Source organism: Mustela nivalis, assembly GCF_964662115.1.
Source record: "Mustela nivalis genome assembly, chromosome: 2".
Taxonomy (NCBI): Eukaryota; Metazoa; Chordata; class Mammalia; order Carnivora; family Mustelidae; genus Mustela; species Mustela nivalis.
In genome coordinates this window covers 40,700,156-40,721,063 of record NC_139021.1, presented here as the reverse complement: position 1 = coordinate 40,721,063, position 20,908 = coordinate 40,700,156, and the positions used below count along the sequence as shown (strand labels likewise).

The following is a 20,908-nucleotide window of genomic DNA, read 5'->3' as shown; positions in this document are numbered from 1 at the left end:
TTTTTGGCCAGCACTCAGTTATGTTAATTTTTTGTGGTTTATTTTAATTATAAAATAATTTTTTAAAAAGTATTTATTTGACAGATCAGAATTAGGCAGAGTTAGGCGGGGTGGGGGAGGAAGCAGACTCCCTGCTGAGCAGAGAGCCCAGTGTGGGGCCTGATCCCAGGACCCCAAGATCATGACCTGAGCCAAAGGCAGAGGCTTAACCCACTGAGTTATAAAATAATTTCAAAATGTGCGTTTGGGAATTTCAGGGTAATTTTTTGGTTTGTTTTAGAAGGACTGAGAAGACAATCTCCCTTTCCTAGTTTGCTTACCCCACCCAAGTGTCTTTTCCTAAAATAAAAATACTCACTTTCACTCTTTTATTGAATTACCGAAGTCTGTCTTATTTCTTTGACAGTATAATTGATTGGTCAGTTCTGATTTTTGTTAAAATAATATCTCCTGAGGTAATATTTGTTAGGATGGGTCTTACTGTTTTCCCTGTTGGAAGGAGTAAGTCCTCTTGGAAGAGTTAAAACTGTGGTTTTGGATTTTTTTTTTTTTACCAGCGTTTTATTCCTAGTATGAAAAAGTTGTTGCCTTGACTCCTAGTTGTATTTTATAGTGGCCTTCTTGATTTGTTTATTTCAGAGCTTACTTTAAAATATAAAAGGTTATTTAGAGAATCTATTTTTTAAATTATGCAAGTCATTTAAGGGTGGTTTATCACTTCTTTCCCTTCTTTCCTTCACATACTTGTAGGAAACTTGAATTCTTCCTTGGGGTACTAATTCCACTTCTCTCTTTCCATATTCTGTTGGTTATCCCTTTGTTCATTAGCATAGGCATTTTGTTGTAGTATGTCTGGCCATTAAGCCATTGTGTTCTAGATAAAGGAGCGGAGTAGAAGTGAAGGAAACAGACTTGTCTGCTGAAGGGTCTGTGGCAGGGAAGAATGGCTTGGGGTTAGAATTTTTAATTGGGATGCAGTTATAATGGAGCTTAAACTTAATCATTCCACTATGTATTTGTTTTATATATGTAATTCTCCTAATATAAACTACAAATTTAGTTTAAAAAAGATGTTACTTACAAGTGAAAATTTATAATCAAATGTGTCCATTTTTAGGCAGTCAGAAAAGGTAACTTTTTTAAGTGGATGAGCTAATACTCGCGAGCTTTGTTTAAAGGTATTTATTTATTTATTTGTTTGTTTGTTTATTTTTGAGATGGTGAGTTCATATAGCTGGACTCTGTAAAATCTTGCTCTCTAAATTTCACCCTCCGCTAATACACATTTTGGGCTAAATCCTGAAATCGTTTCACTGAAGGAAGCACTAAGGAAATGTTCCTCCTATTCAAATAATGGCAAAGTCTGGACTTCTGAGCTTGGCATAAATGTGGCACTTTGCTCAATTGTAGCTTCAGATGTTAGTGTTGTTCCCACCATGTCTGGCTTTACCCTTTCTCATTTCCTCATGGCATTTCTCACTGTAAAGCTGGCTAAGCCTGTTCGTGCTGTTGTGGCTGCCTCGAGGGTAGAATGAGTAAGTTGCGTGATGAGCCATAAATCAGGAGGCATAGACTCATCTTTCCTTCCCTCAAGATCAGACGTGCAGCAAGCCATTCAATATGTAATTAAAATTGATAGGGGAAAGAATTGGTACTAAACTTTTTTTTTTAACCCTCCTTTGTTACTCATGTTAAATTCTGGTAAGGATTATGAATTGAACATGCCTTCTGAAGAGGATGTGTGTGTGTGTGTGTGTGTGTGTGTGTCTGTGTGTGTGTGTAAGTAAATGTGTGTAAGTTTTGGTTTTGGTTTGGGCATGCAGGAGGTTGGGTGACTTGAAAGTTGTCAGGAGCTCAGAGTTGCTGATCCTTAGTGTGTGATGTCTTGAAGGGAAACGTGTTGGGACGTGTCCTGTGGAACCAAGTTAGCCAAATGTCTAGAACATATTCCTACTTTAAAAGCAGAGTTCAGTAAATAATTCTTCATCTACTAATCCATGTCTGTCTTTTATTTTTTATTTTTTTAAGATTTTATTTATTTATTTGACAGAGATCACAAGTAGGCAGAGAGGCCAGCAGAGAGAGAGAGAGGAGGAAGCAGTTTCCCTGCTGAGCAGAGAGCCTGATGCAGGGCTCGATCCCAGGACCCTGAGATCATGACCTGAGCCAAAGGCAGAGGCTTTAATCCACTGAGCCACCCAGTCTTTCAGTCTTTTCCACTTGACTTTTATATATACATTTAGAAATCTTCTGATAAAGTATTCTCAGAATGAATTAAGCAAAGCTTCTTATCTTGGTGCAGGGAATTATATACACATAGTCAAATCAGAGATGTATTGTAATTCCGGCTCTTACCTACCAGCTGGGAGCCTGGGTGAGTTAGGGAACTTACTAAATCCTGGTTTCTTCATCCATTTGGTTTTACCATTATCTGCCTGGTGGGGCTGCTGTGAAAATAGAAGGAAACAGATGGTGTTTGGCATGAAATGGTGTTTAATGCCATCGTTTATGTCAATAGATTCTGAGAAATGATAGGTGCTGTCGTAGATAGCAGAGGTATCTACATGCTTAGGAAATGTCTAGTACTGTTGAGAGAGTATTTTATAGGAGTAGTAATATCTAATCAATTCTTAAATTGATGGTTGCAGCCTAGAGCAGCCAGAAAGGTATTGTTGATGGATGGGTAGGAGTTACCTATGGTCTCATTTGGTTAGGGGATTATGAAGATAAACTTCATAGAGGAATTACCTGAGCAAAGGTGAGAAAGCTCGACACCTCTTATGTGTAGAGGAGAGAAAACAGTGGTTAGAATGGAATATACTTTCTCCCTCCTACTCCTCCAAAGCTTAATTTCCCTCCAATATTCCGTTTGGGGACAGGACGTGGTAAACATACATTCCTGTGTGGCATTCTGGTTTTGGCCATCTCCAACCGATCTCTCTTCCCAGAGGTCAGCAAACTTTGAGTAAAGGGCCAGGTGGTCAATAATTTAGATTGTGTGTGTGTGTCTGTTGATACGGGTTTTGACAAGCACTGAACTGGGTTCATAAGTGGTGTTTCTTTGGCCGGTTTTCTTGAAAATCTGTTCCATAATGGTCTCGTATATAAGAGCTTTTTCTGATGGTTCCGTAGATAGTAAGGGGTGAAGTTGGAACAATTGGGAACTCTTAGCCTATGCTGGTGGTTCTCAACCTGGGTTGATTTTTTCCCATTCGGAGACATTTGGCATTGCCCAGAGATACTTTAAGTCAGAACTGAGGTGGATAGAGGCCAGTATGCTAGTAAAAATCCTATAGTACGCAGGACTACCACTTCCATCCTCACCCTCAACAAAGAATTATCTGGCCTATTGGTCAGTAGTGGCAAGGTTGAAAAACAGTGATTTATACAATGGGATTGGTTTCCATTTCTTAATGCCTTTCTCTTGACTCCATTGCACCTAGCCCCTGACAAGGCTAAAAGCGTTACTAGAATTGCAGCGTTCCAGAGGACTGTTTACTGGCAATTTGTGTGATCAACTATGGCTAGTCATAGCTAATCCTTCTTAGTTCTGTAAGGATTCTTAAAGTCCTTCCACCTCCACCCCTGCCTTCCCAGGAAATTTAGGGCAGTTGTCTTCCCAAAGTATTTTCATCATTTGACTCTTGTTTTTCTGTCCTGTCATCATATTCCTTGAAAACAACACTCGAGGGGCGCCTGGGTGGCGCAGTGGGTTAAAGTCTCTGCCTTCAGCTCAGGTCATGATCCCAGAGTCCTGGGATCAAGCCTCGAGGCTGCTGAGGACACTCTCTGCCGGGCAGGGAGCCTGCTTCCCTTTCTCTCTCTCTGCCTGCCTCTCTGCCTACTTGTGATCTCTGTCAAATAAATAAATAAAATCTTAAAAAAAAAAAAGATTAAAAAAAACCCACTCAATTAATATAATACTTTATTGTGTACTTTCCATGGATAATCATTTCATTTTATTTATCTTTTTTAAAGACTTTTTTTTTTGAGATTGATGCGGGGCTCCATCCCAGGACACTGGGATCATGACCTGAAGGCAGACACTTAACTGACTGAGCCACCCAGGCATCCCTAAGACTATTTTTGAGTAATCTCTACACCCACTGTAAGACTTGAATTTATAACCCTGAGATCGAGTCACATGCTCTACTGACTGAGCCAGCAATGCCCCCCAATAATCATTGCTCTTGTTGCTTGAGCATCTCCTGGGACTGTTTCTCTAATCTCTTAGTGGGCAGGGCATTTATTTCATCACTAGATGATGTAAAGGGTTGGACTGGGGGGTGGGGAAGTGCAGAAATTATCTGTCATTTCAGTTTGATTATTATCCTGTTAGTATACAAATTAGCATATGGTGAATGACCCTCAAAGTGATTATCATGGGTTATGAAAGTTGGCCACCCCAGGGCTCTAGGAAGAAGGGGAGGACATCACTTTTTATAATGCCTGCTTTGTGCCCTGGACTTGTTTTATCTCCTTTAATCTTCACAAAAATGCCCAGGGAGGCAGAGATTATCACAGCTTTGGCTTTTCAGATAAGCTGAAGTTCAGTGGGGTTGAGTAATTTGCCAAGAAACATATGGCTGCATTTTTACATGTGGTATGTTTAAAGGGCTGAGAAATGTAGCTGGGTGAGGGACAGCAGGAAGTGAAGGAAGTGAAATTGTCCAGCATAGTGAAAAACAGTAGCTCCTTATGGAGAAAGAACGGGAAGGAGAGGGTGTGTAGGAATGAAATGCAAAAGGATTTTGGATTGAATGGAGAAGGTTATTGCTCATTGAATTAGCTCTTCAGATTATTGGTTTTTGTTTTAAAGATTTTATTTATTTGACAGAGAGAGAGATCACAAGTAGAGAGGCAGGCAGAGAGAGAGGAGGAAGCAGGCTATCCACAGAGCAGAGAGCCCGATGTGGGGCTCGATCCCAACACCCTGGGATCATGACCTGAGCCGAAGGCAGAGGCTTTAACCCACTGAGCCACCCAGGTGCCCCAGATTATTGGTTTTGATGCTTTGTAGACCAAGCTCTCTGAACTGTTTTAACATTGTATCCTCTTTGATTGCGGTGAAGTAGTGCCTTGAACTTAATGTCTGTCTTTTTCACCCTTATTACAAAATACCAGTTAGAAAACTAAAGGCAAACATTCTAATAACCACCCACCAGATGGCTGTTTTCGTTTTAAGCTCCAGAAAAGACAGAGTAGTGTAGTGTTATCTATTATACGCATCACACTGCATTATGAAATCTGCAAATTTATACATAATACCTAGTGTGACTATAGTATTGAAACTTAAAAATAACAGAATTAACCATTGTAGTAGCTGTTAACTTCTTGACAAAGATAAGTTTATTTTAGAAAGATAGTAAATGGGGTGCCTGAGTGGCTCAATGGGTTAAAGCCTTTGCCTTCAGCTTAGGTCATGATCCCAAGGTCCTGGGATCGAGCCCCATATCGGGGCATTCTGCTCGCAGGGCGCCTACTTCCTCCTCTCTCTCTCTGCCTGCCTTTCTGCTTCTTTGTGATTTCTGTCTGTCAAATAAATAAATAAAATCTTAAAAAATAAAAAAAGATGGTAAGTCTGTAAAACTTGATGGAAATCTTTTCTGCTCTCACCCTGTATCATAGTTTAAGGCACTGTTTCTTTTTTTCTTTTTTTTTTAAGATTTTATTTATTTATTTGACAGAGAGATCACAAGTAGGCAGAGAGGCAGGCAGAGAGAGAGAGATGAGGGGAAGCAGGCTCCCCGCTGACCAGAGAGCCTGATGTGGGGCTTGATCCCAGGACCCTGGGATCATGACCTGAGCTGAAGGCAGAGGCTTTAGCCCACTGAGCCACACAGGTACCCCATAAGGCACTATTTCTTAAAAGCCCTGTTTCCTGGCTTACCTAAAGCATGTATTCACTTGATCCAGAGTCACATTGGCCATTGTTAGCTCTGAGCATTTGAATTGTTTCTACAAATTGACTCTAAAAGGACAAGCATTTGCTGACATCTAAGACAGCTATACTACAGGGTCTCCAAAAATCTCCTAGTAGGGAAGTTCCCCTTAAAAGTGGCATCGTAGAAATAGTGTTATCGGTAATATGAAGTGTCTTTTTCAAACAGCCTAAAAAAGCCATTTGATAGATACCTCATGGTCTTGACTATATGTCTTTCAGTCCCCATATTCATTGCCTTGCATATGCTGTAAAGGTAATGGGGTGAAGGAATTCACTAATTCTGGTTTATACTTCATGGTTTGACACTAAATGAAAGTGTTTAGTATTCATGCATTTGCTACTACTCAATAAATTTTATTACTGGTAGTGCCTCAGGACAGGATTGTTTGGGACATTTTACTATATATTTACCCAAGAGGGTAATTAGAGACTCCAGGAAGTATGGGTGAAGTCCAGAGTGACAGGAAGCAACTATTCTGTGATTTCAAATAATTTGCAACCTTAGATGCATTTTACCTGGCTTTTTGGCTCTGTGGGAGTTTAATCTTGGGCTAGAAGCACCTCATTTTACTTCCTCAAAGTGTTTCCTTAAGGGGCGCCTCGGTGGCTCAGTGGGTTAAAGCCTCTGCCTTCAGCTCGGGTCATGATCTCAGGGTTCTGGGATGGTGTCCCACATCCGGCTCTCTGCTCAGCAGGGAGCCTGCTTCCTCCTCTCTTTGCCTTCCTCTCTGCCTACTTCTGATATGTCTCTGTCAAAGGAATAAATAAAAAAATCTTTAAAAAAAAAAAAAAGTGTTTCCTTAACTTAATATCCCAGGCTTAAACTTTGAGAAGACTGGTTCAGTCTCCCGGTATGGAGCCTCTCAAGTTGAAGATATGGGGAATATAATTCTAGCAATGATTTCTGAGCCTTATAGTAAGTATTGCTGTGGTAACAGTTGTGGACCTAGAATTTGGTCTTGCCGTGTTTACCTCTTACACACTTTTGAATGTCCTCCCATAGCTTTCTCTCCCTAATAGCTAAAATGATGACTTCTGTGTTCTTATTTTTAGATCACAGGTTTTCAGATCCAGAGAGAGTAAATTACAAATTTGAAAGTGGCACTTGGTAAGTCATAGAGTGGTATTCCATTTGAGTCTTTTGATATGTTTTATTCATATTGTGATACTTAACACCCTTTGTGTTTCAGTAACTTCACTAAACCTTTTGGCTATCCATTTTTTAAATATTAGGTTATTTATAAAAGAAGGTTATATCTTAAAGTGAGCTTAGACGTTGGGGGTTAAACTTAATGAAACTTAATACTTGCAACTTCAGTCACTGTGACGCTTAGGTATCCTGTCTGTGCTTCTTTTTGCCTCTCTGAACTATTCATCCTCTCACAGGAAAACTTACAAAGGAAGAATCATAGGCTTTAAGAGTTCACAAGATTTTTACTGAGATAATTTAAAGTATGTTCTATCAGCTTCTACTTTAAAGCAAAGGAAATAAGTGGTAAGAAGTATGAAATGGTGGTATCTCTGTGATCACAGGCAGACCTGTTTGCTTGTAATCACTGCAGTGAATTCCTGAGACTGCCTGGTGCCTGAAGTGAGCAGAAACTTCTGACTTCATTGCCCATAGAGAGACTTTGGATCTGTTTAGTTGGGGAGAAAGTGATTCATTTAGGAAGTGTCCTAGGACTTCTGGAAATAAGAAGGGAGGAACAGAACATCAAAATATATAATATTAAATATTAAACAGTATGTTATATAAATACATATAAATATTATATAAATAATATTTATATACATATAAATGTATAATGACGTCAAAATATATACTAGGTGATTTGCAAGTGACTCATTAAGGTGTGGGAACTCCTGTGCATTTCCATAAACACTCTGTGATGGCTCCCCTGTTTGATGGGGGAGATATTTTAATGGCAGAGTTCTGACTGCATGTATATATTCCTGACGTGGGTTAATTGCCAGCTTTATGCATATCTTAAGTTTTGCTGTCAAACTGGATTTCAGCTCCACTGGTAATACTGGCCGGATCTGAGAGTAAATATAAACCTCTCCTTCTTAGTTCTGGGGGAATTTACTGGCCTTCAGGGTATTGGGAGAACTTTGCTTCCTATGAGCTGAATGGGTCCTTTTGCGTGTATGCCCAGCAGGCAGCAGCTCAGCTGATGGATGGTTTGCTGAGTGACCTCAGCTTGGCTTTCTATAGTGAACTAGCTAAAGAATAATTTGAACTGTGCCTAGGTAATCTTTGAGGTTATGAAATAAATCAGGCAGTATTACAAGTCTGTCTGGATACCAAATAATACCTTATATGTAACTAGGAAAGTGGTAACTTGGAATAGGTCAGATCCTCTAGAGCTAATTAGGCAACATGAAGTTTTTTTTGCTTGACCCACAGCAGCAAGATGGAGCTTATTGATGACAACACCATAGTCCGTGCGCGGGGTTTACCATGGCAGTCTTCAGATCAAGATATTGCAAGATTCTTCAAAGGACTCAACATTGCCAAGTTGGTTTTCTTTAATCTCTATTTTACTTAGTAATCCCAAAGAGATAATGGGTGTCCTATCATTTTTCCTCACTGTGCCTTTTTTCCCCCCCACTGCTATCTGTCCTTTTCAAAGGGGAGGTGCAGCACTTTGTCTGAATGCCCAGGGTCGAAGGAATGGAGAAGCTCTGGTTAGGTTTGTAAGCGAGGAACACAGGGATCTAGCATTACAGAGGCACAAACATCACATGGGGACCCGGTACATAGAGGTATGTCCTCACAACTTGAGATCCTTGACATCTTGAATTAGTATTCATGTTGGAAGGCTCAGAACCTGTACTTACTTTTTCTTTCTTTTTTTAGGTTTACAAAGCAACAGGTGAAGATTTTCTTAAAATTGCTGGTGGTGAGTGCTTTTTATATAATACATCTATAAGAAGAATCTGAAATGTATTTATATAACCAGGGTAGATAAGTGGGGTATGAATAGTTTTTATTACCTAAAGAAACATAGGAGTTGACTTTTTTTAATTAAACACACACACACATACACATATACATATATATGAAACCATACAAAGGTGAAAGGGTCCTTTAAAGTCATGTACAGTGGGAGAGAGTAGTTCTTGAAAGAAGTTAGTCTGAAAACTACTTTTTTTTTTTTTTTTTAAGATTTTATTTATATACTTGACAGAGAGAAATCACAAGTAGATGGAGAGGCAGGCAGAGAGAGAGAGAGAGAGGGGGCTCCCTGCTGAGCAGAGAGCCCGATGCGGGCCTCGATCCCAGGACCCTGAGATCATGACCCGAGCCGAAGGCAGCGGTTTAACCCACTGAGCCACCCAGGCGCCCTGAAAACTACTTTCAAACAGCCACACCAGAGTACCTGGAATTGTTGGCTATGTGCTTGTAGGTTTGCTCTCAAGCTTCTGTAACTCCTCCTTCAATGGCCAGGAACACAGTAGTTTTCTGGCTCTAACATGTTTGAGTACATACTGTTTGCAGTAATAAGGTCAGAAAAAAAATGGGACCAGATACTGTTTTTATCTCAATATTGAGTGATTTGTTACTTTAAAACCTATAAGGAACAGATGCATAATAAATGTTGATTATGGTTTGAAAGGTTTTTTTTTCTATACATAAAACTATCTTGTAAGTTTCTATTGCTGTTACACAGCTTTATAACTATCTCCTTTTAGTATACTGTGAATATTTTCCCATGTAACCAAATTTTCCTAAATGTTAATTAATATACAGTATTATGTATCATACATATTTTAAACACCCTGCTGGACATTTATAACTCATTTCCAATTTTTCACCCTAAATATGTTTCAGTGAATATTCTTGTATCTCTGTAAGTGCCACTCATTAGGATAACTATAAAATTCGGATAGCTAAATCTAAGAATGCAGGTAGACCTTTTAAGAGACTTTTGAAAATACTCTGTTGCCAAATATATGCTAGGGTGACTTTCACCTTAACTGTAGAGAACATTTGTATCTTGGTAATACATAGCCCAGGTTAAAATCCCTGGAACTGTTGAACTTGTAACAAAAACATCTTGTTTGCACAATTTGCTGGTATATTTCCGTTTTGACACTTAATTCGTTAGATATGAAGGCTTCCAAATTTGTACAGCTTCAAGATTGCTTCCAAAATCATAAAGTGATGTTTGATATTGTTTGGGGATGAAATATATTTGGAGTTGCTATGGTTCTGAGGTTCCATGATAGATGGCAAAGTTAACTCCTGCATTAATCCTGGGATCTCATAGTATGTGGGTAGTATGAGAGTTTGCTTCTTGAAGGAAAATGTTACGGGGGCATCTGGCTGGCTCAGTAGGTAAAACATGCAACTCTTGATCTAGGGTTTGTGAGTTCAAGCCCCATGTTAGCGATAGAGCTACTTAAAAATAATAAAATGTTGAGTATATGAGCTTGAAGGATATGCTTCTAAATATTTGCTACATGGCAATATTATACAAAAAGCTTGATGATAGAATGGTAATAAATCTCAAAACTGGCTGCTGTGTTCAATATACTCCTCTTACATTTGAAACTTTCTTAATAAAAAGTAATCAGGAAAATAATAAATTGCCAAAGTGAGTGCTTTGTGTGTAGACTTATTATCATAAGTCTATGAGGTAGGTAGTTTTACTCCCATTTTACAGATGAAGACACTAAAATAATAGAGGTTAAACTTGATTAAAGTCATAGCCTAGTAAATGGCAAAGTCAAGATTGGACCCAGGCATTCTAGGTTTTTGACCTGTGCTCTTACCTAGCATGATGATTTACTGCCTCTCCATGAGAAGAGTACAGTGATTGGTCCATGATTTGATTGTCTGGCCACCTTCCCAAGTTAGGTGTTTTATGAAATTGTGGGGGCTCAGGGTTTGAATTTGTGGGGAGAGAAATCCGATTCCTGGAATGTTGTCAAGAATTCAGTGGGAGAATGAGTTTTAATGATAAACACAAGACATTGCCAAGAATTTTACCATTTTAAGCTGGGTGAAGTCGATGTCTTAACCATTTCTTCCCATGCTTCCTGGTATTTGTGTTCTCTAGGTACATCCAATGAGGTAGCCCAATTTCTCTCCAAGGAAAATCAAGTCATTGTCCGCATGCGGGGGCTCCCTTTCACAGCCACAGCAGATGAAGTGGTGGCCTTCTTTGGACAGCATTGCCCCATCACTGGGGGGAAGGAAGGCATCCTCTTTGTTACCTACCCAGATGGTAGGCCAACAGGGGATGCTTTTGTCCTCTTTGCCTGTGAAGAATATGCACAGAATGCATTGAGGAAGCATAAAGACTTGTTGGGTAAAAGATACATTGAACTCTTCAGGAGCACAGCAGCTGAAGTACAGCAGGTTGGTTTTTAAGCCCATTTTGGTGGCTCTGGGTGATTTTCTATTTATTTCCAGGAACAACTCTACATTATTGTGTTAAAACTTAAAGAATACAGAAAGTATAGGTGCATTTTAAAAAATTTCATTCTGTGATTAGAAGATAGCCACTGTTATTTTCTATGCATCCAGAGAAAATGTGTTTTTATGTAATTAGACTGTTACTATAGATACGTTTTATATATTTTTTAAAACTATGTATCTTGCAAGTTTAACCATGTCTAAAAAATTTCATTTTTAATGTTACGTACATAATTTACTGCGAAATTCTATTACACATTTAAATTGGCCTTTTTTCATCTATAAGAAATTTCTAGATAAACATGCTTATGAAACTCTCAATTTCTGATTGAGTCTTTAGAACTGGATGGAGTGAGCTTTTAAGGTTGGTTTTTTTTTTTTTGTTTTTTTTTTGTTTTTTTAAAGATTTTATTTATTTATTTGATAGACAGAGATTACAAGTAGGCAGAGAGGCAGTCAGAGAGAGGAGGAAGCAGGCTCCGTGCTGAGTGGAAAGCCCCATGTGGAGCTGGATCCCAGGATCCTGGGATCATGACCTGAGTGAAGGCAGAGGCTTTAACCCACTGAGCCATCCAGATGCCCCAAGGTTTTTTATATTTTACCAATATCCCAAAAGGCCTGATCAGTTCTATACTGCTGGTAATGGTATAAGGTGTCCTTTTGTCCTGTTACTCTCCCAGAATTCAAAAATGTTTTTGAGGCACAGCTGGACAATCAGTTGGCCCAAAATGATCCAGACATGAAGCCATCTGTAGGGTTTCAAACCTTTTGGCTATTCTTGACTTACCAGCTGAAGGGTCTTTAAGGGTCTACATTTTTCTTTTGTATCTGAAATCATGCAGTCTGCTTCACATGTGGCTCTTCCAACTTAATCTGTTTGGGTCCCCTAGTAGAATAGAGCAACTTTAATGATACATTCCATTTTTTTAAAGTAGTTTAGGACACTGACTTGACTATCATTCCTATGAGTTCATAAAATGATTTTGTCTAGCTTCTTTCTGCAAAGTCCATTGTGTATTGTGATTTGAAACTATTGCTCAGAGTTGAAAAGAACCTCTCACCTGGTAGGATACTGACATGATTTTTATATCTTGAATAAACATACATGATATTTTAAGCTAGTTCTGCATCCTGATGTACTAAACTGTGAACCCTAAACTGTGAACATCCTTAGAATTTAAACAATTGTGTACCTTGTTGAAAAGGAGTATCATATAGGTACCTGGGTGGCTGAGTTGGTTGGACAACTGCCTTCAGCTCAGGTCATGATCCTGGAGTCCCGGGATAGAGTCCCACATCAGGTTCCCTGCTCAGTGGGGAGTCTGCTTCTCCCTCTGACCTTCTCCCCTCTCATGCTTTCTCTCTTACTATTTCTCTCTGAAATAAATAAAATCTTTTTAAAAAATGAGTATATAAATTCTGAATTTCTAAAATATGCTAAACATGCTTGAGGCTTCAAACATTAAACACATCAGTGCCAAACCAGAGGAGGGGAAAATAAAATCTTAGATCTTTAACTGGAAGAACAGTTTTATGGAAACTTGGCCTAGAAGAGACTACTTCAGGGCCTTGGCTACTGTGTTTTGATTTGGTTTAGGTATAGGGTATGCTGCCGCTATGTGACTTCACCGCAGTGAGGTTTGGGTGATAGATGAACTCCCGTTCCAGCCCCCATCCTACTGATTTATTTAAGAAATGCTGAATCAGGGGCGCCTGGGTGGCTCAGTGGGTTAAAGTCTCTGCCTTCAGCTCAGGTCATGATCCCAGGGTTCTGGGATCAAGCCACACATGGGGCTCTCTGCTCAGGGAGCCTGCTTCCCCCTCTCTCTGCCTGCCTCTTTGCCTACCTGTGATCTTTGTCAAATAAATAAATAAAATCTTTAAAAGAAAATGCTGAATCACATGCTCTGCACTATCATCTTTTCATTCCTAATAATCATTTCATTCAGTAACTCCCTGCTCATCTCCTATTTGGCAGGTATCGGAAGGTGCTCGACCATTTCTGTGCTGTTTGTCTACAGCAACACTTATTTTGCATTCATGTTCATTCCATAATGTTTGTGCTGTTTATATAATTTTAAAAAATCCTGCTGTCTCTTAGGTTTCTTTGGCTGTGTTGTATTTGTTCTTTGATTTCAGTTACCTCTTAACAACTGAACAGGGTGGGAGTGAGGAAATTAGGGCATTTTGGGGGAGGGTTTTGATTCTGTATTTTCAGTTTATGGCATGATGAAGGTTACAGAAGTAAGTTCAGAAAACAGGGTTGTCATATATGCTGTTTGCACAAGGACCTCCTAGTAGTATAAACTGGTAAGTATGTTCTAAGCTAAGGCAAGAGTAAACAAGAACCTTATATGTATTTTTTAAAGATTTACTTATTTGAGAGAAAGAATGAGGGCGGGGTTTGGGGGCAAAGGAAGAGGGAGAAGGAGAACCCTCCCTTACAACCCCATGTAGGGCTCAATCCCATGACCTGAGCCAAAGGCAGACACTTGACCAGTTGAGCCACCCAGGTGCCCCTTTATAATTTTTTCAATTTTTTATTTTTTATAAAAATAGACCAGAACTTTATAATAGAGTTTTGCCTGGGAGTAATCCTTTCTCTGAAGTATACCGAGCCTCTCATTCATTTTCAAGATAGTGGAATTCCAGGACTTTTTAATTTTTTATTTATTTATTTTTAAAGCTTTTATTATTTATTTGACAGAGATCACAAGTAGGCAGAGAGGCAGGCAGAGAGAGAGGAGGAGGAAGCAGACTCTCTGCCAAGCAGAGAGCCCGATACGGGACTCAATCCCAGGACCCCGAGATCACGACCTGAGCCAAAGGCAGCGGCCCAACCCACTGAGCCACCCAGGCACCCTCCAGGACTTTTTAAAAAAAAAATTTAAAAAAGAGCAACTTGACTGTCTTTCCACTATCTCAAATTCACATCAAGACTGATTATTCTGTGGTCACCAAATAGTTTTTTTCATTCTTACATTACCAACCATTCAGTCTTGGGCTTTATACATTGTTATAAATGTAGCATTGTATTCTAGTATAATCCAGAGTCACTGTTTGACCTGTGGTTCCTTTACGGTGTCATTCTCTTGCTTGGGTTTGGAGGTAGAATGTGATAACAATATTAAGGGGAACACCGTGCTTCATGAGATGAAATCTAATAGATTGCTACAAAAGTTCACATTTAGCCATATATCCGGAGGGTTACCCAAGCAGCATACTTCTCAGGATGGAGTATTTGTCCTGAGACCGTGAGATGCTTGTCCAGTAGACCAGTCCTTGATCAGAGCTCATTGTATTGTGTGTGGCAAAAGTCGGGGGGAGGGGGGATGTCTCCTGCTTCCTCCGCTGAACAGTAGGAAACCCTTTCCCCATAGGAGCGTCTCAAACTTGAATATGCTTATGAATTACCTGGGGCTCTTGTTAAAATGCAGGTTCATGTTTCCTAGGTCTGGGACAGAACTGAGACACTGCATGTCTAACAAACTCCACAGTGCTGTGTTCTGGTTTGCAGATTGCATTGGAGGAGCAGGGCTCTAAATCACTTCTCTTTTGCTTTGAGTACAGGTGCTGAATCGGTTCTCCTCGGCCCCTCTTATTCCACTTCCAACCCCTCCCATGATTCCAGTACTACCTCAGCAATTTGTGCCCCCTACAAATGTTAGAGACTGTATACGCCTTCGAGGTCTTCCCTATGCGGCCACAATTGAGGACATCCTGGACTTTCTGGGGGAGTTTTCCACAGATATTCGAACTCATGGGGTTCACATGGTATTGAATCACCAGGTAAGGAGCAACTTACTAGAAAACTGATTTGCTTGTTCTGAGGGGCAAAGGTCCTCTTCCAGTTTAAAAAAGAGAAAAAAAAATGTACAGGTGTTCAGTCAGTGGTATCCTAAGCCTTTAAGGAAAGCTTTAACCGTAGATGCCTGAGGTCTTTCAGATGAATGCTGAAAGAAAAGAGTGCTATCATCGGCATGGTAATTTAAATTCAGCTCTGATTGCACCATCACTTGTATCCACCAGGTTATCCGTACTCTCAGGAACGATGCAAACACATTATCTGTCTAATACGACATTTTTACTATCGCACCCACTGAGCTTCGCTATTGTAGCTTGAAAGTGATTTTAGACCATATATAAACCAAAGAGCGTGTCTGTGCTTCAGAGTCTTTTTTACTTATAGATTGGTTAGAACTTGCTTATTTTATATATATGACATTTCGTGATATTTAGTAGAGTACAGACTTAATAAGGATTTGTATCTGTGCCACCTGAAATGAGGTGATCATAACAGGCGCTCGAACGTGTTAATGAATTGTTGGGAAGCCTCCATCAAAGGATAACCGAATTCTAATGGTACACAAGTATATATTCTAGGCATATAAAAAGTAGTTCTATCTTGGTGTCTCCTGATTTTTGGTTAAATGAAATCAATCCTATTACTTGCTAAATAAGTCACCAGCATTGTATGCTGTGGTGAGCGGAGAAGAATTTTTAAAAACCTGTAAACCACAGGGAGTCCCATTAAAATTTTGGAACTCTTAAAAGCAAGGCTGCATTGGTTTTTAAAAGTGTTCTCTGAGCATTATGGGTTGGATATAGGCGTGTACTGGAAACACCAACATTTTTCTAAATTCCTAGTCCTGGTATGAGGAACCAACAAACCTGCTGAGTCCCTGGCTTGGTTTTCCACACCAGCACATGCTAGTTCTAACTCTTGCGTCAGTATTAAACTCTGCAACTTTTAATCTATGTACCCTCTCAGCATGCTTCACTGGTGGGAGTCCTTTTGAATAAAACTTCCCTACAATTCAGCATTGCCAGGAAATTGTTTGGTTTCTCTTTGAGCACCATTTCTAATAATCTAGGGGCTATTTTTGTTCTTTGATTAACCACAGTGGACATATTTGCCTGTTATTGACCCACATGACCTGTTGTGATTGCATTTGGGAGAAATGCTTCTCGAATGATGGCCGAGCTTTTAGCTACCTTGAAGATGTTAGGTTTCCATCTTGGATTGGGTTTCCCTGGTATCCCTGATTTCCCTGGTATGGTAACTCTTATGGTAACTTGCATGGTTATAATTTGCACAAAATAGTCCCTTAGAGACTTTTAAAGAAATCCATAAGAAAAGGAAGGGAGTCTTAAAAGCTGATGATGTCTTTTTCTCCCCCATAAAATATCCATGTTAAAGAAAACCAACATGTTCTGATTCTGTGAAATAGAGGTCAGCTTGGTTTTAAACAGGATTTTTAGCAAGCAGTTAGTAATAGAGGAAATGTCTAAAAACACCTGTCTGGCTAAGGTTTAAGGTGGAGGTGCCAGGGAAGAGGTGAGAGGAAGACTCCTAAGCAAGGCTGATGATACAGCTTTCACCTACCTTCCCTGTGCTTTGCAGTTCCCATTTCCTTCTCCCCCTTCTCTGTTCCTATACCCACATCCCAACCTAGGCTTCAGGGAGAAGGGAAAGGGATCTTGCAGGTCAGTGACGGACAGCTGAGAGCCAACACAGAACACTGGTGTATTCAGCTTCATGTAGGAGCATACATAAAACTCTTAACCTGGTGTTCCTACTTGTCAATCAAATAAAATTTAATTGGATTTTTCAGAAAGTCAAAACCCAATCTATAGTCCTATACTTTGAAACCAGTTCTAAGGAGACCCTTTCAAAACCCTGTAAATCTGATACTAATTAGCGGAAATGAGAAAGGATTGTTTTCAGCTATGAGCTCTCAAAACTCTCTCCAGAGATTTGTGGGCTGTTCTGGTGATAAGGTGATAAAATGCAAGTTAGATTTCCGTAGACTACACTTGTCACCCAGATTTTGTGGCTAAAATGTCTGTACTGTGGGTGATTGTCACTTTGCATGTTTTGTAAGCAACCATTTCCTTGTTGAAGGAGACAGTCTCCTTTTGTTTTTATTCTTCCCCCACACGCTCAGGGCCGCCCATCAGGAGATGCCTTTATCCAGATGAAGTCTGCGGACAGAGCATTTATGGCTGCACAGAAGTGTCATAAAAAAACCATGAAGGACAGATATGTTGAAGTCTTTCAGTGTTCAGCTGAGGAGATGAACTTTGTGTTAATGGGGGGCACTTTAAATCGAAATGGCTTATCCCCACCGCCATGTAAGTTACCATGTAAGTTTTTCTTGGGTCTTGGCGCTCTTCTACGCTGTATGCTGGTAGGTGCTTAAGCTGCTTTCATAACTTTCTGTGCCCCTGGTTCTTTTCTCAGGCAGGTGAGGGGTTATATAAGGCTTTCCCATCTGAAATCGGTAGTATCTGGTAATCATTTAAGACCTTGGTTGTGGACACCCATAATTAGAGATGCTACGAATACCTCCTTTCAAATTATATTCTTGCTTTTCCAGTGATAAGCACTTGATTTCTGAAGCTTAGTGTGCTCAAGATAAGCACTGACTCTGGGAGGCAACCTGGCTATGTAGATATTTTAATACGCATTTAAAGGTAAAATAAGTATGGCTAGATCATTTTTCTTTTCTTTTCTTTTTTTTTTTTGGAAGGGTGATTTGCTATCCATTTTGCATTTTTAATTTTTCGAGCATTAAGTATTGCTTTGGAGAGGACAATCTGGGGAGCACGTCTCTTGTCCTCCAGGATATCTTGAAAGAGCTAGTTAGTAATAAAATACAAATGCGTAAATAAATTAGCCAAAGTTTCCATTGGGTCGCAGGATCAGTGCTTAATTTCAAGCCATGCTCTTGCTCATTGGCACCTGGGTGCAAGCCATCTGGAATCCTGTGTGAGAGGAATAAGCCCTTTAGTCTGGACACCATGTTGTGGTTCGTGACTAAGGAACATTTGTGGATCTGATGTTCAAACTTCAATCTTTTTGACACAATATTCACTTTTGAGTAAGACATACCTTGTTAGGAGCAATGCTGGGTATGTTTAAAGAATGTAGCACTTGGGATATAGTCCAAAGATAATGGAGAAAGCTAACTGGATTATGTATTTGATCCCAATAAAATGGAGTGTGTTAGGACATCACTTTCTGTAAAGAGGGATCTATCGCAATAAAACTATTTGATAAAGTATTTTTCATATAGAACATTCAGTGGGGCTTAATCCTTTTTTTTCCCCCTTGGACTTCCTAAATGCTAATAATTCCATTCATCTGCTGCTTGCTGTTGGTGAATATCTAAGAGTTTATGACTAATGAATGTCAAGTTCTGGAAACTTAGGATTGGGTTTAAGTGGTGTCTTAGAGTGATCTTAGTCCTATGTATTCTGTCCATAAACAACTGATATTATCAGTAACATTTATGATTTCCTTGAGTGATAATCTTATCAAGCATTGTGAGATAAGGGAATTTCTTCATGCTGTATAACCTAATTTATTCTGCTATAGTATTCTTTTACCTCTGTCTCTTCCTGGTGAAAACTGATCATTACAGACTTTCTTCACAAAACTTTGATTTTTTTTTTACCCCTTTCCTCTCACAAACCCTAAGGTAATAGAAAAAACTTAAAATGGTTTTCCACACAAAAATAGATGTCCATGTATTTTAATATCCCCAAAAAATCTTAACCAAAATAGACTGCTTGCTACTTTAGCAGAATTCACTCATTTAAAATAAAAAAGTCAGAATTCCAATTGACACATGCTAATATTATACATATTCAACTGGACTTTTTTTTTTTAACCTACAAACTCACTTGAAGTGATTTTCCATTTTTACGGCAACCAAAAAACTTAGAGAAATTGCATATTTTTTTTTAATTTGCTCTCAACAACTAAAAAAGTTAAAAGAGTTAAAAGTTAAAACCCCCCTGAGGAGTTTCTTATTAAATCTGGGAAAGAAATGCTGCTGTAGTCTCAGTGTTTTTCAAAGTTTTAAACTTTGTTTATTGAAATTTTAACTTTTTCAAAAAGTTGAACATTTGAAGGTAAACTTTCATTTGAGGAATATCCAAATGTGGGCAGCCTAATCTATATCAAAAATTTCAACCTTTTTTTATGTTGTCCTGTAACAAATTACTTGATAGTTTTGAAAGCAAGGTACAGGCAGAGGCTTCATAATTTTCTCTATTACTTAGATGCCTCAGTTTGCTCTGTTTGCCCTTTTGTGGAGTCTTTAAGCTCAGGAATCTTCATTTTAAAACTTATCTACATTAAGTATCGAAAATGCAGCACAGTTTTGGGTAAATTATGAAGGAGATACCTAAAAGTTGAATATGAGATTGCTGTGTTGGTGTTTGGTTTATGTAGCCCTGTGCAGCAGACTGTCTTCCTTATCTCCATACATATGTAGAAACTCCTAAGAAACACACGAGACAGTAGAGATTTTCCTGTGAAAAAGTATCCCTTGGGCCTCTGCTATTTGCAAAATATATTAGATGGTTCTAGGTAAAAAAAAAATTGAAGAATTCTAACTTCAGGCAACCATTCCATGACCTGTTCTGTTGAACACGATGGCCTGGAAAGTTGTGTTCATCCCACGTGTTACAGCTATTGAGCAGTAACTAGTATGACTTAAAGAGTTATGGGGCTTGGAAGATGCTGAATAGCTCGAAGATAATAGAATTTCATCCTTTCTGTTTTCTCTTCAACCGCAGTCAGCTTTTTTTTTTTTTTTAATGATTTTATTTATTTCTTTGACAGACAGAGATCACAAGTAGGCAGAGTAGCAGGCAGAGAGAGACAAGGAAGCAGGTTCACTGCCAAGCAGAGAGCCCGATGCAGGGCTTGATCCCAGGACCCTGGGACCATGACCCGAGCGAAGGCAGAGGCTTTAACCCACTGAGCCACCCAGGTGCCCCCGCAGTCAGCTTTTTATCAGCCGACTCTCAGGAAGCCTTGAACCTGTTTTTCTTGAGTTATTTTTCAGGCTGGGTAGTGGGGTTTTTTGGGTGGTTGTTTCTTTTTTAGACAGGTCCAGAGATGGAGCTAAGCTTCAGAGCCCATCTTCTGGGGTTCATTTAGGTGGAAATAATGCAGAGTTAATCTACTCTTAGGTCAGTTCACTCTGGCACCCATCTATGCCTTGGCATAGGACTCGTGAAATCATTTTTATCCTAAGCATTTTCATCTTAATTGTACTACAGAGTAGATAAAAAGGTGAAAGAGAGGCATAGCTCTCATAAAAGCAACAAGCTACCCAGCTTTTAGTGTGAAGTTATACTAAATGTCAGTCCTGTGTTTTTCTCAAAGGGTTAGTTTGTGGTAACTGGCACTTAGGAGTAGAAAACAAAAAATCACATGTCACAAAATGGGTTTTTCACCAATTTCTAGGTCTTCAGGTTTTGAGATTATATTTAGGTGTTAATCTATATAATCAAAGGATGTTGCTTGGAAATTTTAATCAAATATCTCATGGAAGATTAGGATTCAATGATTGATGAATTGAAAATTTACCAAAAAATTACCCACTATTAAAAAAAATTGTTTTCAAACTTTTAAGAAGATTACATTTGAGAAATTCCACATTGTTACAAAAATTTCAGAAAATACGAATTATATACAATAAAGAGAAGTTGTTTGGGATGGTAAAGAACTGGTGTCTTTA

At 39.2% G+C, this 20,908-nt stretch overlaps 1 protein-coding gene across 8 annotated transcripts in view; it reads left to right on the top strand.

The window, feature by feature from the left end:
* ESRP1 (epithelial splicing regulatory protein 1) overlaps positions 1-20,908 on the top strand; it is a 59,246-nt gene that overhangs the window by 14,638 nt on the left and 23,700 nt on the right. For 4 of the 8 annotated variants that reach the window (XM_082722816.1, XM_082722820.1, XM_082722818.1 and 1 more), the window contains exons 5-12: positions 6,762-6,860; positions 6,998-7,052; positions 8,352-8,462; positions 8,578-8,710; positions 8,805-8,847; positions 11,011-11,312; positions 14,940-15,158; positions 17,318-17,516. In XM_082722816.1, coding sequence (XP_082578942.1) covers positions 6,762-6,860; positions 6,998-7,052; positions 8,352-8,462; positions 8,578-8,710; positions 8,805-8,847; positions 11,011-11,312; positions 14,940-15,158; positions 17,318-17,516 — 1,161 coding nt within the window. The remainder of the gene's footprint in view (positions 1-6,761; positions 6,861-6,997; positions 7,053-8,351; positions 8,463-8,577; positions 8,711-8,804; positions 8,848-11,010; positions 11,313-14,939; positions 15,159-17,317; positions 17,517-20,908) is intronic. The other 4 variants (XM_082722817.1, XM_082722821.1, XM_082722819.1 and 1 more) reach the window with 1 other exon arrangement.